This window comes from Syngnathus typhle, linkage group LG6 (assembly GCF_033458585.1).
Source record: "Syngnathus typhle isolate RoL2023-S1 ecotype Sweden linkage group LG6, RoL_Styp_1.0, whole genome shotgun sequence".
Taxonomy (NCBI): Eukaryota; Metazoa; Chordata; class Actinopteri; order Syngnathiformes; family Syngnathidae; genus Syngnathus; species Syngnathus typhle.
Genome location: NC_083743.1, coordinates 4,919,359 through 4,946,644, shown reverse-complemented (window position 1 = coordinate 4,946,644; position 27,286 = coordinate 4,919,359). Strand labels below are relative to the sequence as shown.

The 27,286-nt window shown below is 41.8% G+C and overlaps 5 protein-coding genes across 20 annotated transcripts; all 5 read left to right on the top strand.

The window, feature by feature from the left end:
- The first annotated feature begins 668 nt into the window (after positions 1–668).
- On the top strand, positions 669–3,276 carry tsen34 (TSEN34 tRNA splicing endonuclease subunit). Of its 2 annotated transcripts, none has more exons than XM_061281540.1 (5): positions 669–857; positions 1,295–1,554; positions 1,628–1,760; positions 1,835–2,095; positions 2,185–3,276. In XM_061281540.1, the coding sequence occupies exons 2-5, from the start codon at positions 1,300–1,302 to the stop codon at positions 2,373–2,375; spliced, it is 840 nt and encodes a 279-aa protein (XP_061137524.1). In that variant the 5' UTR covers positions 669–857; positions 1,295–1,299; the 3' UTR covers positions 2,376–3,276. The 2 variants fall into 2 exon arrangements, with proteins under 2 accessions (XP_061137524.1, XP_061137526.1); XM_061281542.1 differs by having other exon boundaries at positions 669–861.
- LOC133155870 (gastrula zinc finger protein XlCGF57.1-like) lies at positions 2,642–10,262 on the top strand. Of its 3 annotated transcripts, none has more exons than XM_061281486.1 (3): positions 2,642–2,770; positions 3,303–5,268; positions 5,437–6,078. In XM_061281486.1, exons 2-3 carry the CDS (start codon positions 3,327–3,329, stop codon positions 5,601–5,603), a joined length of 2,109 nt encoding a protein of 702 aa, XP_061137470.1. In that variant the 5' UTR covers positions 2,642–2,770; positions 3,303–3,326; the 3' UTR covers positions 5,604–6,078. The 3 variants fall into 3 exon arrangements, with proteins under 3 accessions (XP_061137470.1, XP_061137471.1, XP_061137472.1); XM_061281487.1 differs by lacking the exons at positions 3,303–5,268; positions 5,437–6,078 and adding exons at positions 7,550–7,696; positions 7,833–10,262 and having other exon boundaries at positions 2,669–2,770; XM_061281488.1 differs by lacking the exons at positions 2,642–2,770; positions 3,303–5,268; positions 5,437–6,078 and adding exons at positions 6,353–6,485; positions 7,550–7,696; positions 7,833–10,262.
- Positions 6,366–27,286, top strand: LOC133155873 (gastrula zinc finger protein XlCGF57.1-like). Of its 11 annotated transcripts, none has more exons than XM_061281502.1 (3): positions 6,366–6,485; positions 11,960–12,106; positions 24,849–27,286. In XM_061281502.1, exons 2-3 carry the CDS (start codon positions 12,004–12,006, stop codon positions 26,681–26,683), a joined length of 1,938 nt encoding a protein of 645 aa, XP_061137486.1. In that variant the 5' UTR covers positions 6,366–6,485; positions 11,960–12,003; the 3' UTR covers positions 26,684–27,286. The 11 variants fall into 11 exon arrangements, with proteins under 11 accessions (XP_061137486.1, XP_061137484.1, XP_061137480.1 ...); XM_061281500.1 differs by lacking the exon at positions 6,366–6,485 and adding an exon at positions 11,156–11,282 and having other exon boundaries at positions 24,849–27,285; XM_061281496.1 differs by lacking the exon at positions 6,366–6,485 and adding an exon at positions 11,159–11,282 and having other exon boundaries at positions 11,997–12,106; positions 24,849–27,285.
- Positions 11,212–16,937, top strand: LOC133155883 (zinc finger protein OZF-like). Of its 2 annotated transcripts, none has more exons than XM_061281526.1 (3): positions 11,212–11,282; positions 15,093–15,202; positions 15,357–16,937. In XM_061281526.1, exons 2-3 carry the CDS (start codon positions 15,100–15,102, stop codon positions 16,463–16,465), a joined length of 1,212 nt encoding a protein of 403 aa, XP_061137510.1. In that variant the 5' UTR covers positions 11,212–11,282; positions 15,093–15,099; the 3' UTR covers positions 16,466–16,937. The 2 variants fall into 2 exon arrangements, with proteins under 2 accessions (XP_061137510.1, XP_061137509.1); XM_061281525.1 differs by lacking the exon at positions 11,212–11,282 and adding an exon at positions 14,671–14,808 and having other exon boundaries at positions 15,056–15,202.
- LOC133155867 (gastrula zinc finger protein XlCGF26.1-like) lies at positions 17,160–20,449 on the top strand. Of its 2 annotated transcripts, XM_061281482.1 has the most exons (3): positions 17,188–17,352; positions 17,580–17,726; positions 17,881–20,449. In XM_061281482.1, the coding sequence occupies exons 2-3, from the start codon at positions 17,624–17,626 to the stop codon at positions 19,995–19,997; spliced, it is 2,220 nt and encodes a 739-aa protein (XP_061137466.1). In that variant the 5' UTR covers positions 17,188–17,352; positions 17,580–17,623; the 3' UTR covers positions 19,998–20,449. The 2 variants fall into 2 exon arrangements, with proteins under 2 accessions (XP_061137467.1, XP_061137466.1); XM_061281483.1 differs by lacking the exon at positions 17,580–17,726 and having other exon boundaries at positions 17,160–17,352.

Sequence of the window (27,286 nt, the reverse complement as noted above, 5' to 3'; positions counted from 1 at the left end):
CATCAGGCGCGTGTTCTAAGCGCGCAACTCAATTGTGCAAATCTTTGTCACAAGTACAGTGCAATTAATAACCAGTTGAGCAGAAGTGTTAAATTTCCTCTGAGTGCAAATTACTTTCATCGCAGAAAAATGAGCAGAAATGCGAACCACTAGGTCGCACCAAATTGTAACTAAACAATTGGGAAGTGCTCTCTTGTGTTTGTCTGTGCAGTTGAGCTAACCGCTCAGGAGTCCGTGACCCTTTGTGGCTTTTGTGCAGCTCTGAAACCAAAGTTATCAGGTCGGGAGGAAGCAAGCAAACTGCTTTGGGATGCGGTTTCTGTTGGATTCATTCATACCACACAATACAAAACCAAATAGCTTCAGTTTGCCTGCGGGAATAAAGTTACAATCTCACTCCCAGGAAATTTTTCATTTTTAGTTTTCCTTGAAGAATGCTTATTTGAAGATATTTTTTTATATCAAAACTCAAAAATATCAGAACTCATTAAACAATCGTTTTCCTCAAACTGGTGAATAGTTTTTATATAAAACGTTATTAAGTAAACAAAACAAAACACGTCTGCATTTTTACCCTCACACACTCAAGCATCTGAGGCTCCCTCTAGCGGTCGTTTATCACGACTGTCAAATGTCGATATCTTGTGACGTAAAAAAGAGCACGACAGCGGCATCGCTTTACGGCCCAAAAACTAATACTCGAAACACGCTGCTGGGTGACAACAGCGTTTGGCTGCTAACCTGCAAAATTACGTCGTGACGCGGTGTTTATATAAATTCCTCGGTCGCTGAGCGGATGTGCAACGTGTCATTTTGGAGCCCCAAAAAGTCCTAAAAACTTGGGGCAACAGATACACGTGAGTACGTCGAACAATGAAGTGTTTACACGTGCGTTCGGTGTGTTACTCTGTGCAACATGATTCTCATAATTGTCATTTACTGTGGAAATGTTTAAAATAGTCATTAAGTCTTTGTCGAAGCTTCATTTCTCCAAGCTTCGTGTGCACACAACCCTGACCCCTGCTGGCCAAAACTTTGATTGCCGTGGCAACGGTCAACCTCGGAAATTGAAACACCCTCGTTTATCTTTTGTGGCATTTATTTGTGTAATATGTTTAGGCTTCACGTTCATAAAATAATTTGTAATAATAAATTACATCTGACAAACTAATGTTTTACCTTGGATCACCAAGCTAGCCCAAGTCAACGCAAAAGAAAAGAACATTTCTGATGTCCTAACTAATATTGCTTGTATGTTCCTAATATAGTAAATAACAGTGTTGTGTTGACACAGCGGTGATGTCTTCCAAAGAGGCGGAGTCTCCCATCCGGCCCGTGCACGTCAGTCAGTGTGACTCTGCATCCCTGGTGTGGCGTACAGAGGACGTGGCTGCTGCCCGTTCTGTCGGTGTGGTGGGGGCATTGCTGGGTTCGCTGCCGCGCACCCCCCGGCAGAATGTACGTCTGGGACGCCCGTTGTTGTTACTGCCCGAGGAGGAGCGATATCTGGGTCAGTGTGGCGCCCTGGCCACCGAGACCGCCGTCTCCCAACCGGTGGGTGGCTTTTTTTGCGGATGAGTGCAAATTGGAGTCCATTTTATTTGTGTGACGAACGCACTGTCTTCAGGATGCGGGCGAGCGAGTTAGCCAGGTGGCGCTCTATGAGGAATCTCTGCAGCAAAGCTACCAAGAGCAGCGAGTCCTCGCTCTCCAAGACAGAAAGGCGGCGGTGCTACATGCGCTCGGCTCGTCACGACCAGGTGATGGAAAAATCCCAAACTTTTACGACCCTGAGACTGGCTGGCAAATCAGAATGATCGTGATTTGCCCTCAGGGTCGCAGGTCGACGGCGAGGAGGACACGCGGCAACGCCTGGAAGCTCTGGAGTGTCAATTTCGTTTCCCGCGCACTGCGCTGGCGGTCCAGTTAAGCACAGCCAGGGTGGGGCCGGCCCAGGTTTCGCCGGGGCCAGCGTGTCGCGCTGTTCGCACGCCCGCCGCCGATGCCAGGTACCGGGTGTTTGCGGACCTGAGGGGGCGGGGCTTCTACTTGACCTCGGCCGGGAAGTTTGGCGGCGATTTCCTCGTCTATCCTGGTATGCTGAATGTAGAAATAAGTCAGGAAATAAAGCAGGAAGGAAAAGCAACCTACCTTCAACGGGTTGTGCTTGTTTTGTGTTTGCAGGTGACCCCCTGCGCTTCCACGCACATTTCATCTGCCTGTGCCTGGACGTGGATGAACGTGTGCCACTGATGGACCTCCTGGCTGCTGCTCGCCTTGGTTCCAATGTCAAGAAGACGCTGATCTTGTGCTCGCCCAACCGCCATGGTGAGGGCGTGACGTACTCATCGCTCCAATGGAGCGGAATGGTCTGATTGGACGGTGGGAGAGATACCCTGGAGAGCACTACTCAGATGGGAAGAGGGACCAGAAGCTACACATGAGCTGAAAAAAAAAGTTGTTTAAAAACAGGTCAAACTAAAAAATGCTTTGTAGTTCATTCACTCCTTTGTTCACAAGAAATTGTCCAATGTTGTGCTCGACTTCCATTGAGTCATATTGTACCTATAATGATGATTTTGACATTAGAAGAACTTTATTTTCCTGTTTACGTAATGAGAATTAGAAGTCCGAGGTGGACCTGAACGTCACTCAAAAAAAAAGAGCCCGTAGACTTCCTCAGGAAGTAAATCGACTGCGTCAAATAAACACGCAACTTAGGTGGTGGATCGTTAACCTTAGCTACGCGACAACCGCAACGACGAAAGAGGTAAGTTACGACGATGGACCTAAGTTATCATGTTAGCAGCATGTTAGCAACGTTATGTGTATTACTGCTTGGTTACAGTACAGAAGTGCAGCCGCTTTTATTAGCATGGTAGCTACCACAGTGCTAACTTTATGATTATTTATCCTCGACGAATGTTGGATCTCAAATGAGCCATCATCATGCTGCCGATGATTTTAAAACTCGCGAGTTAAATAATACTGGTTGTCTTCTCCTCTTTGTTTTAGTGTGTGAATTAATGTCTGTTCCTACTTAGACTTGACAGTGGTTGCAATGTGATCATGTTTGCAAGGACCGTAGTCCGAAGCTCTTTGGCTGCAGCCTTATGTTCTGTCTATTTATTCATTATATATTATACTATTTCCTATTATGACTCCTCTTCCAGTGTTTATTTTTAGTAGAATTCTATCAAACTCATTGAAAGATTGAAAAAATCATTGTATAGGTTTGATCAGTTTCTCTTTCAACTAAAACTTTCATTGTTAATATGTATGTTTGTCTTGATGTGGGCAAGGAGGTCCTTCACGCCAATGAACAAATGGAGCAGAAGTTTCTTTGCACCATAAAAGAGAAGGAAGAGCCAAAGCGGCCTTGTAATGAAAAGGAGGGAGAGGACTCTTGCGAAATTAAAGAGGAGGAGGAGGAGCCAGAGCGCACTCGCAATAAAGAGGAAGATGTGGGTAAAGAGGTCCACCACTTCAATGAACAAATGGAGCAGAGGTTTCTTTGCTCTATAAAAGAGGAGGAAGAGCCGGAGCGGCCTTGTACTAAAGAGGAGGGAGAGGACTCCTACGACATTAAAAAGGAGGAGGAGGAGGAAGATACCTGCAAGATCCCATTGACTGGTGTTCCTGTGAAGCGTTTAGAGGAGGGTCAACATGAGGTGAGCAAAGGGGCGGAGCTTCCAAGCTGCAGCTCTAGTCAACAAATGACCAGAGACGGGGATGGAAACCACTGTGGGGGATCACACGCAGCTCCACCACCATCAGATAGTGATGACGTGTCGTCACATGTTCCTGATGCTGCTGCTACTGAGGAGTCTCAAAACAAACACAGGCAATGTTCTCACTGTGGATTTTTTTTTGCTAATAGTAGTAATTTGAAACAACACTTGAGAATCCACACTGGAGAGAAACCATTTTCATGCTCAGTTTGTGGCCAAAAATTCTCTCATAGGGGAAATCTAAATAAGCACACAAGAATCCACACTGGCGAGAAACCTTTTTCATGCTCTGTTTGTGGCCGAAAATTCTCTCAGAGGGAAAATCTAAAAAGTCATACAAGAATCCACACCGGTGAGAAACCTTTTTCGTGCTCAGTTTGTGGCCAAAAATTCTCTGAAAAGGGAGCCTTAAAAAGTCATACAAGAATCCACACCAGTGAGAATTTTTTTCCATGCTCAGTTTGTGGCCAAACATTCTCTCATAGGGGAGCTTTAAAAAGTCATACAAGAATCCACACTGGCGAGAAACCTTTTTCGTGCTCAGTTTGTGGCCAAACATTTGCTTACCAGCAAAACTTAAAAAAGCACACAATACTCCACACCGGTGAGAAATCTTTTTCATGCTCAGTTTGTGGCCAATTATTCTCTGACAAGGGAATCTTAAAAAGTCATACAAGAATCCACACTGGTGAGAAACCTTTTTCATGCGCTGTCTGTGGCCAGAAATACTCCGAGAAGGGAAACTTAATAAGTCATACAAGAACCCACACTGGTGAGAAACCTTTTTCATGCTCAGTTTGTGGCCAATTATTCTCTGACAAGGGAATCTTAAAAAGGCATACAAGAATCCACACTGGTGAGAAACCTTTTTCATGCGCTGTCTGTGGCCAGAAATACTCCGAGAAGGGAAACTTAATAAGTCATACAAGAACCCACACTGGTGAGAAACCTTTTTCATGCTCAGTTTGTGGCCAAACATTCTCTCAGAGGGGATCCTTAAATAAGCACACAAGAATCCACACTGGCGAGAAACCTTTTTCATGCTCAGTTTGTGGCAAAAAATTCTCTCAGAAGCAACATTTAAATACGCACAGAATAATCCACACTGGTAAGAAACCTTTTTCATGCTCAGTTTGTGGCCAAAAATTCTCTCAGAGGGGACATCTAAAAAATCATACAAGAATCCACACCGGTGAGAAACCATTTCCATGCTCAGTTTGTGGCCAAACATTCTCTCAGAGGGGATCCTTAATTAAGCACACAAGAATCCACACTGGTGAGAAACCTTTTTCATGCTCTGTTTGTGGCCAGAAATTCTCTGAGAAGGGAAGCTTAAAAAGTCATACAAGAATCCACACTGGTGAGAAACCTTTTTCATGCTCAGTTTGTGGCCAAAACTTCTCTGAGAAGTCATATCTAAGACGTCATACAAGAATCCACACTGGTGAGAAACCTTTTTCATGCTCAGTTTGTGGCCAAAGATTTTCATTGAAGTCACACTTAAAACGTCATACAAGAATCCACACTGGCGAGAAACCTTTTTCATGCTCAGTTTGTGGCCAAAAATTCTCTCAGAGGGGATCTTTAAATAAGCACACAATAATCCACACTGGTGAGAAACCTTTTTCATGCTCTGTTTGTGGCCAGAAATTCTCTGAGAAGGGAAGCTTAAAAAGTCATACAAGAATCCACACTGGTGGGAAACCTTTTTCATGCTCAGTTTGTGGCCAAAAATTCTCTGCCAAGGAAACCTTAAAAAGTCATACAAGAAGAATCCACCCTGGCGAGAACCCTGTTGCCTGCTCAGTCAGTTGCCAAAGAGTCTCTGTTGAGATTTCGGAGTGTATTGGGGAGATGAGCCGTGATCCGTGAAGTTCTCACCTTCTATTTGAGTAGACTTTATGAGTTTATGCATCAATGATAATTCCATTCTAGTATGTACCTTTTAATTGGGATGCTGAACTCCTTTCCTTTATTACAGTGAGAAGTTCATATTTTAGCTTTAATCATGAATTTTAAAATAGTTAGGTAACCGGCCTCGGGACGATAATAGTTTTGTATTTTCTGTTATATTTTATGTTTATTTCTGTTTTAGGTGTGTGTGTTGTTTAACTGCAATTAGTTTTAATTCCTATTCCGGGCAAGTTGTTTAGTTTTTATTAATGTCGTTTAGGATTTTGTTTTGTTCAGCTTTTCATGTTCATGTGGATCAATCAAATGAATAAAAAAATAGTGTTGGATATCCCCCATTTTTCTTTTTTGTTACTTTTCCTTGCTACTAACACTTTAAAATGTACTTGAGCTGCATATTAAGACATTTCATTAAAGCGTTGTTTACTTCACAGTACTCATTGAAGTCTCAATCTCTTACCTTGTACGTCCTCTAGTCACATTGATAAAACTTAAACAGACATTTAAATATACAAATATGTACGCTTTTGCTGTAAGGTTGGGGTGCGTTTATTTATCCTGCTAGATGTGAAAACGAGTGGGCCGTATCTTTGCAAAGTACGTGAGTGTAGTTCGCCTCCAACTTTGCTCGTCAACAACATAAAAACGTCCCAGCGTCTTCCGCTAGGGGGCGTCCGGGACCTCACTCAAATGACATCATCATTACGTAGCAAGAAGTAAACTCGACTGCACATGAGCACCGAAACAGAAGCATGTGGCCTTCCATTCCGCTGAATCAAATAAACACGCAACTTATGTGGTAAATCGTTAACCATAGCTACACTACAACCGCAACGACGAGAGGTAAGTTACGACGATAGACCAAAGTTATCATGTTAGCACCCGAGTAGTACTGCTTGGTCACGGTACAGAAGTGCGGGCCGCTTTTATTAGCATGATAGCTACCACAGTGCTAACTTTATGATATTTATTAGGGGTGTAAATCGCGGGTTTTGTCACGATACGATATAATATCGATATAAAGAACTTCGATACGATATTTGCCGATATCTTAAAGCCTGCTGCGATTCAATCACGATATATCGCGATATAGTGCTCTACGATCGATTTTTTTTTTTAATAAAAAATATAGAACAATATCCTGATTTATAACAATTCATACGCAAAATCAACAAGGTACTGCAAACTCTTTATTTAGGAAATTACAAGAGTATTGTAGTATACAAATTGCTTACTTTAACACTTAACTTTGATGTGGTGTTTTTTCTTTAAATGTGCGGCGAGATTTGTGCTCCCTGAATATTTGATCACCGCATGGCAGGATTGACAAACTGCACGTGTCTTGTCCGTTGAGCCATCTTTTCTTTGGAATCCAAAGTGCTTCCAAACGAATGACTTGAAGCCTAAAGGGGAGCCAATTTCCTCGTCTTTTTGGACACTAGCCATAGCACCAGCCCAGGAGCCGCGTACTAGTTGTCGACTCCCCTTTCACGTGCCTGCTCTGCTCACAACACAACAACGCCGCGCACTGCTCCCTGCTCCCGGAAGAGGAAGCAAGCAACACTGAACTGGATTTCAAAATAAAGTCGCGTCTAATGTCCGAGGTCAAACACGGCGATATAAATCGATGTTTACCTTTAGCATCGATGCCAATAAATCGTAGAGCATAATATCGATTAATCGATGTGTATCGATGTATCGTTACACCCCTAATATTTATCCTCGACGGATGTTGGATCTCAAATGAGCTATCATCACATGCTGCTTCTTGCCCGTATCAAGACTAATACTGCACTGTGGGAATACTCAAAGTCGTGGGTTAACAGTGATGGTTGCAGGCATGCTCCCAATGATTTTAAAACTCGCGAGTTAAATAAATACTGGTTGTCTTCTCCTCTTTGTTTCAGTGTGTCTGTTCCTACTTAGTCCTGACAGTGTTTGCGGTGTGAAAATGTCTGCAAGGACCACAGCAAAGTACCTGGAGGAAAAGGACCGTAGTCGTCAACGACTGGAAGCTCTTTGGCTGCAGCCCTATGTTGTGTTGCACAGAGCAGGCCAGTACACGTCTATTATGAATCCTCTTCCAGTGTTTATATTTAGTAGAATTCTATCACAGTCATCGTCAGATTGAAAAAGGTCTTGTACAGGTTTGAGCAGTTTCATTGTTAATGTGATTGTCTTGTTTTGCAGACATCAGTGAATCTATTCTTGCTAAGCAGCAGGAACCAATGCACACTCGCATTAAAGAGGAAGATGTGGGTAAAGAGGTCCACCACTTCAATGCACAAATGGAGCAGAAGTTTCTTTGCTCTATAAAAGAGGAGGAAGAGCCGGAGCGGCCTTGTACTAAAGAGGAGGGAGAGGACTCCTGTGACATTAAAAAGGAGGAGGAGGAGGAAGATACCTGCAAGAGGCCATTGACTGGTGTTCCTGTGAAGCGTTTAGATGAGGGTCAACATGAGGTGAGCAAAGGGGCAGAGCTTCCAAGCTGCAGCTCTAGTCAACAAATGACCAGAGAAGGGGATGGAGACCACTGTGGGGGATCACAAGCAGCTCCACCACCATCAGATAGTGGTGACGTGTCGTCACATGTTCCTGCTGCTGCTGCTGCTGCTGAGGAGTCTCAAAACAAACACAGGCAATGTTCTCACTGTGGAATTTTTTTTGCTCATAGCAGTACTTTGAAACGACACATGAGAATCCACACTGGCGAGAAACCTTTTTCTTGCTCAGTTTGTGGCCAAAAATTCTCAAATAGGGGAAATCTAAATATGCATACAAGAATCCACACTGGCGAGAAACCTTTTTCATGCTCTGTTTGTGGCCGAAAATTCTCTCAGAGGGGAAATCTAAAAAGTCATACAAGAATCCACACCGGTGAGAAACCTTTTTCGTGCTCAGTTTGCGGCCAAAAATTCTCTGTTAAGTCAGCCTTAAGAAATCATACAAGAATCCACACCAGTGAGAAATCTTTTTCATGCTCAGTTTGTGGCCAAACATTCTCTGATAGGGGAGCTTTTAAAAGTCATACAAGAATCCACACCGGTGAGAAACCTTTTTCATGCTCAGTTTGTGGCCAGAAATTCTCTAGGCAGGGAAGCTTAAAAAGGCATACAAGAATCCACACTGGTGAGAAACCTTTTTCATGCTCAGTTTGTGGCCAATTATTTTCTTACAAGGGAAACTTAAAAAGTCATACAAGAATCCACACTGGTGAGAAACCTTTTTCATGCTCAATTTGTGGCCAAAACTTCTCTGAGAAGGGAACTCTAAGACGTCATACAAGAATCCACACTGCCGAGAAACCTTTTTCATGCTCAATTTGTGGCAAAAAATTCCCTCAGAAGGGAAATCTAAGATATCATGCAAGAACCCACACTGGAGAGAAACCTTTTTCATGCTCTGTTTGTGGCCAAAAATTCTCTCAGAGGGGAAATCTAAATAATCACACAAGAATCCACACTGGCGAGAAACCTTTTTCGTGCTCAGTTTGTGGCCAAAAATTCTCTGCCAAGGAAACCTTAAAAAGTCATACAAGAACCCACACTGGTGAGAAACCTTTTTCGTGCTCAGTTTGTGGCCAAAAATTCTCTGCCAAGAAAACCTTAAAAAGTCATACAAGAACCCACACTGGTGAGAAACCTTTTTCGTGCTCAGTTTGTGGCCAGAAATTCTATGGGAAGGGAAGTTTAAAAAGTCATACAAGAATCCACACTGGCGAGAAGCCTTTTTCATGCTCTGTTTGTGGCCAAAAATTCTCACGGAAGGATCATTTAAAAACACATACAAGAAGCCACACTGGCGAAAAACCTTTTTCATGCTCAATTTGTGGCCGAAAATTCTCTGAGAGGGGAACCTTAAAAAGTCATACAAGAATCCACATTGGTGAGAAAGCTTTTTCATGCTCAGTTTGTGGCCAGAAATTTTCCCAGAGGGGAAGATTAATCAGGCACACAGGAGCCCACACCTAACACTGTTGCCTCCTCAGTCAGTTGCCAAAGAGTCTCTATTGAGAATTGGGGAGATGAGTCGTGATCCATGAAGTTCTCACCTTCTATTTGAGCAGACTTGATGAGTTTTTGCATCGATGATGATGTCGTTAACTGGCCTTGGGATGATAACAGTTTTGTAGTTTTCATTTGACCTGATGTTGATTTTGGTTTTAGTTGTGGATTTTAACTGTAATTAGTTTGAATTCATATTCAGGGCAAGTTGCTTTGTTTCTATTAGTGTTTAGAGTTTGTTCAGCTTTTCACCTTAAGGTTTTTTCCCCCATATTTGTCAAGACTTGTAAAGAAGAAAAATCAGAAGCAAGCAAAACACTTTTTTTCTTTCTTCCGCTTGTGTGGCGATTTAGCCCTGCTCTCTGCCACGGAAAAAGCTAACCAATCCAAAACACACCATATCCGAAGCGAAATGAGATGACGACAGGGAGAAATAGAAAGCTGAAATGCACAATGATTTAAACTCCTTTCCAAAAGTAAAGCCAATTCTTTTCATTTTTGAAGTGAAAAACGATGAAGCAATTTGTGTAGACATGCCGAATGACAAAATGCCTTGGAATCATGAAATGAGACTGAATCATACGGAATGATATTAAACTATGTAGAATCATGTGAAGTATTGAATCTTATGTAATGATGTAGAATGATATTCAACGATGACGAAAGATGACACGTGTCATGTGATGCACTCCCAAAAATGGAAATCCATAAGAGGTGAGTAATTGCCAACATTTTACAACACAAGGTAAACCTGTGAGCATTTTGTTGTCTAAAAGCGGTCTATTAGCCGTCTATTTGCTACCTAGACGTCTAGGCTGTAACTCGGCTAAAAACGGACTAAAAGGGAAAGTTTATTAGACGTCTAGCCCTTAGACGTCTACGGGATAGACTAAAATATTTTTAAATAACTCACTTTTATTTGAAAAAAAGAAATACAATTAAAATATTTATTTTTATTCAATTATTCGATTTTTCATACATATATAGGAATATGACTTTACATCTTTTGTTGTAATATAACAGATTTTAATATAGAAGCTGGTGTAACACTTAACAGATTTGTGTTGGTGGTGTGCCTCGAGATTTTTTCCAATGAAAACGTGTGCCGTGAATGGAAAAAAAAAAAAGGTTGGGAAACACTGGACTAGGGTGACCAGATTTGGGTTGCTGAAAAAGAGGACACGTCAAGTTTTCGAGGACACCAGAGAGAGGGGGGATTTCTTTTTTGGGGGGGGGAGTCTGGAAAATCTTCCGTAGCAAGCCAGATGTGCAGTCCATTGACTTGTAGCTTTCATGTTTTTTTTTAATGTAAGCTTTTACTGTAAAGTTTGGGTGCGTTTATTTATTATTATTATTATTATTATTATACTATATGTGTAAACGAGTGGGGCGTATTTTTTGCAAAGTGCAGGCAATTACGTGAGTGTAGTTCGCCTCCAACTTTACTGGTCAACAACATAAAAACGTCCCAGCTACTTCCGCTAGAGGGCGTTCGGGTCCTCACTTAAATGACATCATCGTGACGTAGCAGGAAGTCAAATCGACTTCGAATTTTATTCGGCTGCATCAGATAAACACGCGACTTACGCGGTGAATTGTTAACCTTAGCTACGCGACAACCGCAACGACGAAAGAGGTAAGTTACGACGGTTGACCTAAGTTATCATGTTAGCAGCATGTTAGCAACGTTATTTTGTAGTACTGCTTGGTTGCAGTACGGAAATGCGGCCCGCTTCCATCAGCATGGTAGCTACCACAGTGCTAACTTTACGATATTTAGTTTTACTTTTTCGATTATTCATTTTCATGCCGTTTTTTTCTTTCGGTCTTGCCCGAATGTGCTTGCGCTATTATATGTGCGCGATGTTATCCATTCACCGTTTGCCTCCCTGACCCGGATGTTGTTTTAGCGATCAGCGAACGGCGTGGGTGATGTTAGATTTTTTTTTCCTGTGGGCGTGCGCCCCTACTGGAAAGATTCCTGGCTACGCCTCTGATTCCGCGGAATTTCCGCTGCATCAAATAAACACGCAACTTATGTGATAAATTGTTAACCTTAGCTACACTACAACCGACACGACGAGAGGTAAGTTACGACGATGGACCTAAGTTATCATGTTAGCACTCGAGTAGTACTGCTTGGTCACGGTACAGAAGTGCGGCCTGCTTTTATTAGCACTACCACAGTGCTAACTTTATGATATTTATCCTCGACGATTGTTGGATCTCAAATGAGCCATCATCACATGCTGCCGATGATTTTAAAACTCGCGAGTTAAATAAATACTGATCGACTTCTCCTCTTTGTTTCAGTGTGTCTGTTCCTACTTAGTCCTGACAGTGGTCGCAGTGTGATAATGTCTGCAAGTACCACAGCAACGTACGTGGAGGAAAAGGACAATAGTCGTCAACGACTGGAAGCTCTTTGGCTGCAGCCTTATGTTGTATTGCGCAGAGTAGGTCAGTACACGTCTATTATGAATCCTCTTCCAGTGTTTATATTTAGTAGAATTCTATCAAAGTCATCGTCAGATTGAAAAAGGTCTTGTACAGGTTTGAGCAGTTTCTCTTCAACTCTAACTTTCATCGTTATTGTGATTGTCCTGTTTTGCAGACATCAGTGAAGCTATTCTTGCTAAGCAGCAGGAGCCACAGCGCACTCGCATTAAAGAGGAAGATGTGGGTAAAGAGGTCCACCACTTCAATGAACAAATGGACCAGAAGTTTCTTTGCTCTATAAAAGAGGAGGAAGAGCCGAAGTGGCCTTGTACTAAAGAGGAGGGAGAAGACTCCTGCAACATTAAAAAGGAGGAGGAGGAGGAAGATATCTGCAAGATGCCATTGACTGGTGTTCCTGTGAAGCGTTTAGATGAGGGTGAACATGAGGTGAGCAAAGGGGCAGAGCCTCCAAGCTGCAGCTCAAGTCAACAAATGACCAGAGACGGAGACCAGTGTGGGGGATCACAAGCAGCTCCACCATCAGATAGTGATAACGTGTCGTCACATGTTCCTGATGCTGCTGCTACTGAGGAGTCTCAAAACAAACACGGGCAATGTTCTCACTGTGGAATTTATTTTGCTCATAGCAGTAGTTTGAAACAACACATGAGAATCCACACTGGAGAGAAACCTTTTTCATGCTCATTTTGTAGACAAAAATTCTCTCATAGGGGAAATCTAAATAAGCACACAAGAATCCACACTGGCGAGAAACCCTTTTCATGCTCAGTTTGTGGCCAACGATTTTCAGTGAAGGAACACTTAAAAAATCACACAAGAATCCACACTGGTGAGAAACCTTTTTCATGCTCAGTTTGTGGCCAAACATTCTCTCAGAGGGGACCTCTAAAAAGTCATGCAAGAATCCACACCGGTGAGAAACCTTTTTCATGCTCAGTTTGTGGCCAAACATTCTCTCAGAGGGGACAGCTAAAAAGTCATACAAGAATCCACACTGGTGAGAAACCTTTTTCATGCTCTGTTTGTGGCCAGAAATTCTCTGAGAAGGGAAACTTAAAAAGTCATACAAGAATCCACACTGGTGAGAAACCTTTTTCATGCTCTGTTTGTGGCCAGAAATTCTCTGAGAAGGGAAACTTAAAAAGTCATACAAGAATCCACACCGGCGAGAAACCTTTTTCATGCTCAGTTTGTGGCAAATTATTCTCTGAGAGGGGAAATCTAAATAAGCACACGAGAGTCCACACTGACGAGAAATGTTTTTCATGCTCAGTTTGTGGCCAATTATTCTCTGACAAGGGAACCTTAAAAGGTCATACAAGAATCCACACTGGTGAGAAACCTATTTCATGCTCTGTTTGTGGCCAGAAATTCTCTCATAGGGGAAACCTAATAAGTCATACAAGAATCCACACTGGTGAGAAACCTTTTTCATGCTCAGTTTGTGGCCAAAGATTCTCTGACAAGGAAACCTTAAAAAGTCATATAAGAACCCACACTGGTGAGAAACCTTTTTCGTGCTCAGTTTGTGGCCAATTATTCTCTCAGAGGGGACATCTAAGAAGTCATACAAGAATCCACACTGGTGAGAAACCTTTTTCATGCTCTGTTTGTGGCCAGAAATTCTCTCATAGGGGAAACCTAATAAGTCATACAAGAATCCACACCGGTGAGAAACCTTTTTCATGCTCAGTTTGTGGCCAAAAATTCTATGGGAAGGGAAGTTTAGAAAGTCATACAAGAAGAATCCACCCTGGCGAGAACCCTGTTGCCTGCTCAGTCAGTTGCTAAAGAGTCTCTGTTGAGAATTCTGTGTGTCTTGGGGAGATGAGCAGTGATCCGTGAAGTTCTCACCTTCTATTTGAGCAGACTATGAATTTATGCATCAATGATAATTCTTTTCTAGTATGTACCTTTTGATTGAGATGCTGAACTCCTTGTCTTTATTACAGTGAGAAGTTCATATTTTAGCTTCAGTCATGAAGTTTAAAATAAAGTTAACCGGCCTCAGGACGATAATAGTTTTGTATTTTCCATTATACTTGATGTTTAATTTGGTTTTAGTTGTGTTTTTGTAACTGGAATTAGTTTTAATTCCTATTCCGAGCAAGTTGCTTAGTTATTATTAGTGTCTGTTTAGGATTTTGTTTTGTTCAGCTTTTCATGTTCGTGCGCATCAATAAAATGAAAAAAAAATGTTGGATATCCCCCATTTTTCTTTTTTGTTACTTTTCCTTGCTACTAACACTTTAAAATGTACTTGAGATGCATATTAAGACATTTCATTAAAGCGTTGTTTACTTCACAGTACTCATTGAAGTCTCAATCTCTTACCTTGTACGTGCTCTCGTCACATTGCTAAAACTTAAACAGACATTTAAATACACAAATATGTACGCTTTTGCTGTAAAGATGGGGTGCGTTTATTTATCATGTAAGATGTGAAAACGAGTGGGCCTGATCTTTGCAAAGTACAGGCAAGTACGTGAGTGTAGTTCGCCTCCAACTGTACTGGTCAACAACATAAAAACGTCCCAGCGTCTTCCGCTAGAGGGCGTTCGGGTCCTCACATAAATGACATCATTGTTACGTAGCAGGAAGTAAAATCGACTGCAAATTTTATTCGGCTGCATCAGATAAACACGCGACTTACGCGGTGAATTGTTAACCTTAGCTACGCAACAACCGCAACGACAAAAGAGGTAACTTACGACAATGGACTTAAGTTATCATGTTAGCAGCATGTTAGCAACGTTATGTGTATTACTGCTTTGTTGCAGTACAGAAGTGCAGCCGCTTTTATTAGCATGGTAGCTACCACAGTGCTTACTTTATGATATTTATCCTCGACAAATGTTGGATCTCAAATGAGCCATCATCACATGCTGCCGATGATTTTAAAACTCACGAGTTAAATAAATACCGGTTGTCTTCTCCTCTTTGTTTCAGTGTGTCTGTTCCTACTTAGTCCTGACAGTGGTCGCAGTGTGATAATGTCTGCAAGTACCACAGCAACGTACGTGGAGGAAAAGGACCGTAGTCGTCAACGACTGGAAGCTCTTTGGCTGCAGCCTTATGTTGTGTTGCACAGAGCAGGCCAGTACACGTCTATTATGAATCCTCTTCCAGTGTTTATATTTAGTAGAATTCTATCAAAGTCATCGTCAGATTGAAAAAGGTCTTGTACAGGTTTGAGCAGTTTCTCTTCAACTCTAACTTTCATCGTTATTGTGATTGTCTTGTTTTGCAGACATCAGTGAAGCTATTCTTGCTAAGCAGCAGGAGCCACAGCGCACTCGCATTAAAGAGGAAGATGTGGGTAAAGAGGTCCACCACTTCAATGAACAAATGGAGCAGAAGTTTCTTTGCTCTGTAAAAGAGGAGGAAGAGCAGGAGTGGCCTTGTACTAAAGAGGAGGGAGAGGACTCCTGCGACATTAAAAAGGAGGAGGAGGAAGATACCTGCAAGATGCCATTGACTGGTGTTTCTGTGAATCATTTAGATGAGGGTCAATATGAGGTGAGCAAAGGGGCAGAGCCTCCAAGCTGCAGCTCAAGTCAACAAATGACCAGAGACGGGGATGGAGACCACTATGGGGGATCACAAGCAGCTCCACCACCATCAGATAGTGGTGACGTGTCGTCACATGTTCGTGATGCTGCTGCTGCTGAGGAGTCTCAAAACAAACACAGGCAATGTTCTCACTGTGGAAATTTTTTTGCTCAGAGCAGTAGTTTGAAACAACACATGAGAATCCACACTGGAGAGAAACCTTTTTCATGCCCAGTTTGTAGCCAAAAATTCTCTCGTAGGGGAAATCTAAATAAGCACACAAGAATCCACACTGGCGAGAAACCTTTTTCATGCTCAGTTTGTGGCCAAACATTCTCTCAGAGGGGACATCTAAAATGTCATACAAGAATCCACACCGGTGAGAAACCTTTTTCATGCTCAGTTTGTGGCCAAAAATTCTCTCGGAGGGCCGGCTTAATCAGGCACACAAGAATCCACACTGGCGAGAAACCTTTCTCATGCTCAGTTTGTGGCCAAAAATTCTCTCGGAGGGGACATTTAAATTCGCACAGAATAATCCACACTGGTGAGAAACCTTTTTCATGCTCAGTTTGTGGCCAAAGATTTTCACAGAAGTCACACTTAAAACGTCATACAAGAATCCACACTGGCGAGATACCTTTTTCATGCTCCGTTTGTGGCCAAAAATTCTCTGCCAAGGAAACCTTAAAAAGTCATACAAGAAGAATCCACCCTGGCGTGAACCCTGTTGCCTGCTCAGTCAGTTGCCAAAGAGTCTCTGTTGAGATTTCGGAGTGTATTGGGGAGATGAGCCGTGATCCGTGAAGTTTTCACCTTCTATTTGTGCAGACTTTATGAGTTTATGCATCAATGATAATTCTATTCTAGTATGTACTTTTTGATTGAGATGCTGAACTCCTTTCCTTTATTACAGTGAGAAGTTCATATTTTAGCTTTAGTCATGAATTTTAAAATAAAGTTAACCGGCCTCGGGACGATAATAGTTTTGTATTTTCTGTTATACTTGATATTTATTTTGGTTTTAGGTGTGTGTGTTGTTTAACTTCAATTAGTTTTAATTCCTATTCCGGGCAAGTTGCTTAGTTTTTATTAGTGTCTGTTTAGGATTTTGTTTTGTTCAGCTTTTCATGTTCATGTGGATCAATCAAATGAAAAAAAATAGTGTTGGATATCCCCCATTTTTCTTTTTTGTTACTTTTCCTTGCTACTAACACTTTAAAATGTACTTGAGATGCATATTAAGACATTTCATGAAAGAGTTGTTTACTTCACAGTACTCATTGAAGTCTCAACCTCTTACCTTGTACATGCTCTATTCACATTGATAAAACTTAAACAGACATTTAAATATACAACTATGTACGCTTTTGCTGTAAAGTTGGGGTGCGTTTATTTATCATGCTAGATGTGAAAACGAGTGGGCCTTATCTTTGCAAAGTACAGGCAAGTACGTGAGTGGAGTTCGCCTCCAACTGTACTGGTCAACAACATAAAAACGTCCCAGCGTCTTCCGCTAGAGGGCGTCCGGGACCTCACTCAAATGACATCATCATTACGTAGCAAGAAGTAAACTCGACTGCACATGAGCACCGAAACAGGCATGTCGCCTTCCATTCCGCTGCATCAAATAAACACGCAACTTATGTGATAAACTGTTACCCTTAGCTACACTACAACCGCAACGACGAGAGGTAAGTTACGACGACAGACCAAAGTTATCATGTTCGCGCCCGAGAAGTACTGCTTGGTCACGGTACAGAAGTGCGGCCTGCTTTTATTAGCACTACCACAGTGCTAACTTTATGATATTTATCCTCGACGATTGTTGTATCTCTAATGAGCCATCATCACGTGCTGCTGGTTATTTTAAAACTCGCGAGTTAAATAAATACTGGTCGACTTATCCTCTTTGTTTCAGTGTGTCTGTTCCTACTTAGTCCTGACAGTGGTCGCAGTGTGATAATGTCTGCAAGTACCACAGCAACGTACGTGGAGGAAAAGGACAATAGTCGTCAACGACTGGAAGCTCTTTGGCTGCAGCCTTATGTTGTGTTGCGCAGAGCAGGCCAGTACACGTCTATTATGAATCCTCTTCCAGTGTTTATATTTAGTAGAATTCTATCAAAGTCATCGTCAGATTGAAAAAGGTCTTGTACAGGTTTGAGCAGTTACTCTTCAACTCTAACTTTCATCGTTATTGTGATTGTCTTGTTTTGCAGACATCAGTGAAACTATTCTTGCTAAGCAGCAGGAGCCAGAGTGCACTCGCATTAAAGAGGAAGATGTGGCCAAAGAGGTCCACCACTTCAATGAACAAATGGAGCAGAAGTTTCTTTGCTCTGTAAAAGAGGAGGAAGAGCCGGAGTGGCCTTGTACTAAAGAGGAGGGAGAAGACTCCTGCAACATTAAAAAGGAGGAGGAGGAAGATATCTGCAAGATGCTATTGACTGGTGTTCCTGTGAAGCATTTAGATGAGGGTCAACATGAGGTGAGCAAAGGGGCGGAGCTTCCAAGCTGCAGCTCTTGTCAACAAATGACCAGAGAAGGGGATGGAGACCACTGTGGGGGATCACAAGCAGCTCCACCACCATCAGATAGTGGTGACGTGTCGTCACATGTTCCTGATGCTGCTGCTGCTGAGGAGTCTCAAAACAAACACAGGCAATGTTCTGACTGTGGATTTTTTTTTGCTCATAGCAGTAGTTTGAAACAACACATGAGAATGGACACAAGAAAGAAAAGGTTTTCCTGCTCAGATTGTGGCCAAAAATTCTCACGGAGTGATAATTTAAAAATGCACACAAGAATCCACACTGGTGAGAAACCTTTTTCATGCTCAGTTTGTGGCCAAAGATTCTCTAATAGGGGAAGTTTAAATAAGCACACAAGAATCCACACTGGCGAGAAACCTTTTTCATGCTCAATTTGTGGCCAAAAATTCTCTCTGAGTAGAGCTTTAAAAATCCATACAAGAACCCACACTGGTGAGAAACCTTTTTCGTGCTCAGTTTGTGGCCAAAACTTCTCTAAGAAGGGATATCTAAGACGTCATACAAGAATCCACACCGGTGAGAAACCTTTCTCATGCTCAGTTTGTGGCCAAATATTCTCTCAGAGGGGACATTTAAATAAGCACACAAGAATCCACACTGGTGAGAAACCTTTTTCATGTTCAGTTTGTGGCCAAAAATTTTCTGACAAGGAATATTTGAAAAAACATACAAGAGTCCACACTGGTGAAAAACCGTTTTCATGCTCAGTTTGTGGCCAAAGATTTTCACTGAAGGCACACTTAAAAAGGCACACAAGAATCCACACTGGTGAGAAACCTTTTTCATGCTTAGTTTGTGGCCAATTATTCTCTGACAAGCAAATCTTAAAAAGGCACACAAGAATCCACACTGGTGAGAAACCTTTTTCATGCTCAGTTTGTGGCCAAAAATTCTCTGATAGGGGAAGTTTAAATAAGCACACAAGAATCCACACTGGTGAGAAACCTTTTTCATGCTCAGTTTGTGGCCAAACATTCTCTCAGAGGGCACATTTAAATAAGCACACAAGAATTCACACTGGTGAGAAACCTTTTTCGTGCTCAGTTTGTGGCCAAAAATTCACTCACAGGGAAACCTTAAAAAGTCATACAAGAATCCACACTGGCGAGAAACCTTTTTCATGCTTAGTTTGTGGCCAATTATTCTCTGACAAGCGAAGCTTAAAAAGGCACACAAGAATCCACACTGGTGAGAAACCTTTTTCATGCTCAGTTTGTGGCCAAAAATTCTCTCAGAGGGGATCTTTAAATCAGCACACAAGAATCCACACTGGCGAGAAACCTTTTTCATGCTCAGTTTGTGGCCAATTATTCTCTGACAAGCGAAGCTTAAAAAGGCACACAAGAATCCACACTGGTGAGAAACCTTTTTCATGCTCAGTTTGTGGCCAGAAATTCTCTAGGAAGGGAAGCTTAAAAAGTCATACAAGAATCCACACCAGTGAGAAACCTTTTTCGTGCTCAGTTTGTGGCCAGAAATTCTCTGAGAAGGAAAGCTTAAAAAGTCATACAAGAACCCACACTGGTGAGAAACCTTTTTCATGCTCAGTTTGTGGCCAAAACTTCTCTAAGAAGGGATATCTAAGACGTCATACAAGAATCCACACTGGCGAGAAACATTTTTCATGCTCAGTTTGTGGCCAAAAATTCTCTGACAAGGAAACCTTAAAAAGTCTTACAAGAAGAATCCACCCTGGCGAGAACCCTGTTTCCTGCTCAGTCAGTTGCCAAAGAGTCTCTGTTGAGATTTGGGAGTGTATTGGGGAGATGAGCCGTGATCCGTGAAGTTCTCACCTTCTATTTGAGCAGATTTTCTGAGTTTATGCATCAATGATAATTCTATTCTAGTATGTACCTTTTGATTGAGATGCTGAACTCCTTTTCTTTATTACAGTGAGAAGTTCATATTTTAGCTTTAGTCATGAATTTTAAAATAAAGTTAACCGGCCTCGGGACGATAAAAGTTTTGTATTTTCTATTATACTTGATGTTTATTTTGGTTTTAGTTGTGTGTCTTTTTAACTGCAATTAGTTTTAATTCCTATTCCGGGCAAGTTGCTTAGTTTTTATTAGTGTCTGTTTAGGATTTTGTTTTGTTCAGCTTTTCGTGTACATGTGGATCAATCAAATGAAAAAAAAATAGTGTTGGATATCCCCCATTTTTTTTTTGTTACTTTGCCTCGCGACTAACACTTTAAAATGTACTTAAGATGCATATTAAAACATTTCATAAAAGAGTTGTTTACTTCACAGTACTCATTGAAGTCTCAACCTCTTACCTTGTACGTGCTCTAGTCACATTGATATAACTTAAACAGACATTTAAATATACAACTATGTACGCTTTTTCTGTAAAGTTGGGGTGCGTTTATTTATCACGTTAGATGTGAAAACGAGTGGGCCTTATCTTTGCAAAGTACAGGCAAGTACGTGAGTGTAGTTCGCCTCCAACTTTGCTCGTCAACAACATAAAAACGTCCCAGCGTCTTCCGCTAGGGGGCGTCCGGGACCTCACTCAAATGACATCAACATTACATACCAGGAAGTAAAATCGACTGCACATGAGCACCGAAACAGAAGCATGTCGCCTTCCATTCCGCTGCATCAAATAAACACGCAACTTATGTGATAAATTGTTAACCTTAGCTACACTACAACCGCAACGACGAGAGGTGAGTTACGAGTACCATAGACCTAAGTTATGTTAGCACCCGAGTAGTACTGCTTGGTCACGGTACAGAAGTGCGGCCCGCTTTTATTAGCATGGTAGCTACCACAGTGCTAACTTTATGATATTTATCCTCAACGATTGTTGGATCTCAAATGAGCCATCATCACGTGCTGCTGCTGATTTTGAAACTCGCGAGTTAAATAAATACTGGTCGTCTTCTCCTCTTTGTTTCAATGTGTCTGTTCCTACTTAGTCCTGTTGGTCCAGTGGTTGCAGTGTGATAATGTTTGCAAGGACCACAGCAAAGTACCTGGAGGAAAAAGACAATAATCGTCAACGACTGGTAGCTCTTTGGCTGCAGCCTTATGTTGTGTTGCGCAGAGCAGGTCAGTACACGGCTATTATGAATCCTCTTCCAGTGTTTGGATTTAAGAGAATTCTATCAAAGTCATCGTCAGATTGAAAAAGGTCTTGTACAGGTTTGAGCAGTTTCTCTTCAACTCTAACTTTCATCGTTATTGTGATTGTCCTGTTTTGCAGACATCAGTGAAACTATTCTTTCTAAGCAGCAGGAGCCAGAGTGCACTCGCATTAAAGAGGAAGATGTGGCCAAAGAGGTCCACCACTTCAATGAACAAATGGAGCAGAAGTTTCTTTGCTCTGTAAAAGAGGAGGAAGAGCCGGAGTGGCCTTGTACTAAAGAGGAGGGAGAGGACTCCTGCGACATTAAAAAGGAGGAGGAGGAAGATACCTGCAAGATGCCATTGACTGGTGTTTCTGTGAAGCGTTTAGATGAGGGTCAACATGAGGTGAGCAAAGGGGCGGAGCTTCCAAGCTGCAGCTCTAGTCAACAAATGACCAGAGAAGGGGATGGAGACCACTGTGGGGGATCACAAGCAGCTCCACCATCAGATAGTGATGACGTGTTGTCACATGATCTTGCTGCTGCTGCTGCTGCTGCTGAGGAGTCTCAAAACAAACACAGGCATTGTTCTCAGTGTGGATTTTTTTTTGCTCATAGCACTAGTATGAAACAACACATGAGAATCCACACAAGAAAGAAAAGGTTTTCGTGCTCAGATTGTGGCCAAAAATTCTCACGGAGTGATAATTTAAAAATGCACACAAGAATCCACACTGGTGAGAAACCTTTTTCATGCTCAGTTTGTGGCCAAAAATTCTCTCAAAGGGGAAATCTAAATATGCACACAAGAGTTCACACTGGTGAGAAACCGTTTTCATGCTCAGTTTGTGGCCAAAAATTCTCTCAGAGGGGACATTTAAATTCGCACAGAATATTCCACACTGGTGAGAAACCTTTTTCATGCTCAGTTTGTGGCCAAAGATTTTCACTGAAGTCACACTTAAAATGTCATACAAGAATCCACACTGGTGAGAAACCTTTTTCATGCTCAGTTTGTGGCCAAAAATTCTCTCAGAGGGGACATCTAAAAGCTCATACAAGAATCCACACTGGCGAGAAACCTTTTTCATGCTCAGTTTGTGGCCAAAAATTCTCTCTGAGTGGAGCTTTAAAATCCCATACAAGAACCCACACTGGTGAGAAACCTTTTTCGTGCTCAGTTTGTGGCCAATTATTCTCTCAGAGGGGACATCTAAAAAGTCATACAAGAATCCACACCGGTGAGAAACCTTTTTCATGCTCAGTTTGTGGCCAAAAATTCTCTGACAAGGGAACCTTAAAAAGTCATACAAGAAGAATCCACCCTGGCGAGAACCCTGTTGCCTGCTCAGTCAGTTGCCAAAGAGTCTGTTGAGAATTCTGAGTGTCTTGGGGAGATGAGCAGTGATCCGTGAAGTTCTCACCTTCTATTTGAGCAGACTTTATGAGTTTATGCATCACTGATAATTCTATTCTAGTGTGTACCTTTTGATTGAGATGCTGAACTCCTTGTCTTTATTACAGTTAGAAGTTCATAATTTAGCTTTAGTCATGAATTTTAAAATAAAGTTAACCGGCCTCGGGACGATAATAGTTTTGTATTTTCTATTATACTTGATGTTTATTTTGGTTTTAGTTGTGTTTTTTTTTTACTGCAATTAGTTTTAATTCCTATTCCGGGCAAGTTGCTTAGTTATTATTAGTGTCTGTTTAGGATTTTGTTTTGTTCAGCTTTTCATGTTCATGCGGATCAATAAAATGAAAAAGCCTCGCTACTAACATTTTAAAATGTACTTGAGATGCATATTAAGACATTTCATAAAAGAGTTGTTTACTTCACAGTACTCATTGAAGTCTCAATCTCTTACCTTGTACGTGCTCTAGTCACATTGATACACATTGACTTCCTGCGGAAGCTCAGGCGAGCTAGTGCTCCTCCGGCCGTCGTGACTACATTCTTCCGTGGCACCATTTGAGAACGTCCTCTCCAATTGTATCACTGTTTGGGGGGGAGCTGCACTGAATATAACAGGAAGACCCTGCAGCGCATAGTGAACACGGCTGGTAAGATTATTGGTGCTTCACTCCCCTCCCTGAAGGACATTTACACCTGCCATCTTACCCGCTAAGCGACCACGATTGTGAGCGATGTGAGTCACCCCGCTCACTCTTTGTGTGATCTTCTGCCCTCTGGGAAGAGGTACAGGAGCCTGCGCTCCCCCACAACCAGGCTCACCAATAGCTTCATACTCCAGGCTGTTAGGATCCTGAACTCTCTCCCCCCTTCTGCGTAGCGTCCTGTAGTTTTGCGCTATGCGATTCTGACTGTCTGCTGTATGCACACTTGCTCCATTTTTGCTCCTCTTATTTATTATTGTTATTTGTTTATTTATTATTTATTCATCACTCTTATTTATTCACTGTTTGTGCCTTCTTGTTTTTATTTGTTTGCGTTGTTTACTTGTATGTATATTGTGTACTATGTCTTGTCACCGTGGGATAGTGGGAACGTAATTTTGATTTCTTTTCGTGTCTTGGCATGTGAAGAAATTGACAATAAAACAGACTTTGACTTTGATATAACTTAAACAGACATTTAAATATACAAATATGTCCGCTTTTGCTGTAAAGTTGGGGTGCGTTTATTTATCATGTCAGATGTGAAAACGAGTGGGCCGTATCTTTGCAAAGTACAGACAAGTACGTGAGTGTAGTTCGCCTCCAACTTTACTGGTCAACAACATAAAAACGTACCAGCGTCTTCCGCTAGGGGGCGTCCGGGATCTCACTCAAATGACATCATCATTACGTACCAGGAAGTAAAATCGACTGCACATGAGCACCGAAACAGAAGCATGTGGCCTTCCATTCCGCTGAATCAAATAAACACGCAACTTATGTGGTAAATCGTTAACCTTAGCTACACTACAACCGCAACGACGAGAGGTAAGTTACGACGATAGACCAAAGTTATCATGTTAGCACCCTAGTAGTGCTGCTTTTTCACGGTACAGAAGTGCGGCCCGCTTTTATTAGCATGGTAGCTACCACAGTGCTAACTTTATGATATTTATCTTCGACGAATGTTGGATCTCAAATGAGCCATCATCACATGCTGCTTCTTGCCCGTATCAAGACTAATACTGCACTGTGGGAATACTAAAAGTCGTGGGTTAACAGTGATGGTTGCAGGCATGCTCCCAATGATTTTAAAACTCGCGAGTTAAATAAATACCGGTTGTCTTCTCCTCTTTGTTTCAGTGTGTCTGTTCCTACTTAGTCCTGACAGTGGTTACAGTGTGATAATGTCTGCAAGGACCACAGCAACGTACGTGGAGGAAAAGGACCGTAGTCGTCAACGACTGGAAGCTCTTTGGCTGCAGCCTTATGTTGTGTTGCGCAAAGTAGGTCAGTACACGGCTATTATGAATCCTCTTCCAGTGTTTGTATTTAGTAGAATTCTATCAAAGTCATTGTCAGATTGAAAAAGTCATGGTATAGGTTTGAGCTGTTTCTCTTCAACTCTAACTTTCATTGTTAATGTGATGGTCTTGTTTTGCAGACATCAGTGAATCTATTCTTGCTAAGCAGCAGGAACCAGAGCACACTCGCATTAAAGAGGAAGATGTGGCCAAAGAGGTCCCCCACTTCAGTGAACAAATGGAGCAGAAGTTTCTTTGCTCTATAAAAGAGGAGGAAGAGCCGGAGTGGCCTTGTACTAAAGAGGCGGGAGAGGACTCCTGCAACATTAAAAAGGAGGAGGAGGAAGATATCTGCAAGATGCCATTGACTGGTGTTCCTGTGAAGCATTTAGATGAGGGTCAGCATGAGGTGAGCAAAGGGGCGGAGCCTCCAAGCTGCAGCTCAAGTCAACAAATGACCAGAGACGGGGATGGAGACCACTGTGGGGGATCACAAGCAGCTCCACCATCAGATAATGATAGCAGTAGTTTGAAACAACACATGAGAATCCACACAAGAAAGAAAAAGTTTTCCCAAAAATCTGGTCATAAGGGAAATCTAACAATCCATACAAGAACCCACACTGGTGAGAAATCTTTTTCATGCTCAGTTTGTGGCCAAAAATTTTCTCAGAGGGGAAATCTAAAAAGTCATACAAGAATCCACACTGGCGAGAAACCTTTTTCATGCTCTGTTTGTGGCAAAAAATTCTTTCAGAAGCAACATTTAAATACGCACAGAATAATCCACACTGGCGAGAAACCTTTTTCATGCTCAGTTTGTGGCCAAACATTCTCACTGAGGGATAATTTAAAAAGACATACAAGAATCCACACTGGTGAGAAACCTTTTTCATGCTCAGTTTGTGGCCAAAGATTTTCACTGAAGTCACACTTAAAAAGTCATACAAGAATCCACACTGGCGAGAAACCTTTTTCATGCTCAGTTTGTGGCCTAACATTCTCTCAGAGGGGACATCTAAAAAGTCATACAAGAATCCACACTGGCGAGAAACCTTTTTCATGCTCAGTTTGTGGCCAAAGATTTTCACTGAAGTCCCACTTAAAAAGTCATACAAGAATCCACACCGGTGAGAAACCTTTTTCATGCTCAGTTTGTGGCCAATTATTCTCTGACAAGGCAACCTTAAAAAGTCATACAAGAATCCACACTGGTGAGAAACCTTTTTCATGCTCTGTTTGTGGCCAGAAATTCTCTCACAAGGGAAACCTAATAAGTCATACAAGAATCCACACTGGTGAGAAACCTTTTTCATGCTCAGTTTGTGGCCAAAGATTTTCACGAAAGCCACTCTTAAAAAGTCATACAGGAATCCACACTGGCGAGAAACATTTTTCATGCTCAATTTGTGGCCGAAGATTTTCACTGAAGTCACACTTAAAAAGTCATACAAGAATCCACACTGGCGAGAAACCTTTTTCATGCTCAGTTTGTGGCCAAACATTTTCTCATAGGGAAACTTTAAAAAGTCATACAAGAATCCACACTGGTGAGGAACCTTTTTCATGCTCAGTTTGTGGCCAAAAATTCTCTCAGAGGGGACATTTAAATACGCACAGAATAATCCACACTGGTGAGAAACCTTTTTCATGCTCAGTTTGTGGCCAAAGATTTTCACTAAAGGAACACTTAAAAAGTCATACAAGAATCCACACCGGTGAGAAACCTTTTTCATGCTCTGTTTGTGGCCAAAAATTCTCTCACAAGGGAAGCTTAATCAGGCACACAAGAATCCACACTGGTGAGAAACCTTTTTCATGCTCAGTTTGTGGCCAAAAATTCTCTCAGAGGGGCAGCTTAATCGGGCACACAAGAATCCACACTGGCGAGAACCCTGTTGGCTGCTCAGTCAGTTGCCAACGAGTCTCTGTTGAGAATTCTGAGTGTCTTGGGGAGATTTGCAGTGATCCGTGAAGTTCTCACCTTCTATTTGAGCAGACTTTGAGTTTATGCATCAATGATAATTCTATTCTAGTATGTACCTTATGATTGAGACTCTGAACGCCTTCTCTTTATTACAGTGAGAAGTTCATATTTTAGCTTTAGTCGTGAATTTGAAAATAAAGTTAACCGGCCTCGGGACGATAATAGTTTTGTATTTTCTATTATACCGTAATTTTTGGACTATAAGTCGCACCGGAGTATAAGTCGCACCAGCCATAAAATGCCCAAAAAAGTGAAAAAAAGACATATATATGTATATAAGTTGCTCCTGAGTATTAGTCGCCCCCCCACCCAAACTATGAAAAAAAACGCGACTTATAGTCCGAAAATTACGGTACTTGTTGTTTATTTTGGTTTTAGTCGTGTTTTTGTAACTGCAATTAGTTTTAATTCCTATTCCGGGCAATTTACTTAGTTTTTATTAGTGTCTGTTTAGGACTTTGTTTTTTTCAGCTTTTCATGTTCATGTGGATCAATAAAATGAAAAAAAAAAAAGTGTTGGATATCCCCCATTTTTCTTTTTTGTTACTTTTTCTTGCTACTAACACTTTAAAATGTACTTGAGCTGCATAT

Coding starts and splice junctions, on each gene's coding strand:
- LOC133155873 (XM_061281502.1), top strand. CDS start 12,004: ATGTCTGCAAGTACCACAGCAACGTACGTGGAGGAAAAGGACAATAGT. Junction 12,107..24,848: donor TGTTGTATTGCGCAGAGTAG/GTCAGTACACGT, acceptor CTTGTTTTGCAG/ACATCAGTGAATCTATTCTT.
- LOC133155883 (XM_061281526.1), top strand. CDS start 15,100: ATGTCTGCAAGTACCACAGCAACGTACGTGGAGGAAAAGGACCGTAGT. Junction 15,203..15,356: donor TGTTGTGTTGCACAGAGCAG/GCCAGTACACGT, acceptor CTTGTTTTGCAG/ACATCAGTGAAGCTATTCTT.
- tsen34 (XM_061281540.1), top strand. CDS start 1,300: ATGTCTTCCAAAGAGGCGGAGTCTCCCATCCGGCCCGTGCACGTCAGT. Junction 1,555..1,627: donor AGACCGCCGTCTCCCAACCG/GTGGGTGGCTTT, acceptor CACTGTCTTCAG/GATGCGGGCGAGCGAGTTAG. Junction 2,096..2,184: donor CGATTTCCTCGTCTATCCTG/GTATGCTGAATG, acceptor TTGTGTTTGCAG/GTGACCCCCTGCGCTTCCAC.
- LOC133155870 (XM_061281486.1), top strand. CDS start 3,327: ATGGAGCAGAAGTTTCTTTGCACCATAAAAGAGAAGGAAGAGCCAAAG. Junction 5,269..5,436: donor AATCCACACTGGCGAGAAAC/CTTTTTCATGCT, acceptor CTGGTGGGAAAC/CTTTTTCATGCTCAGTTTGT.
- LOC133155867 (XM_061281482.1), top strand. CDS start 17,624: ATGTCTGCAAGTACCACAGCAACGTACGTGGAGGAAAAGGACAATAGT. Junction 17,727..17,880: donor TGTTGTGTTGCGCAGAGCAG/GCCAGTACACGT, acceptor CTTGTTTTGCAG/ACATCAGTGAAACTATTCTT.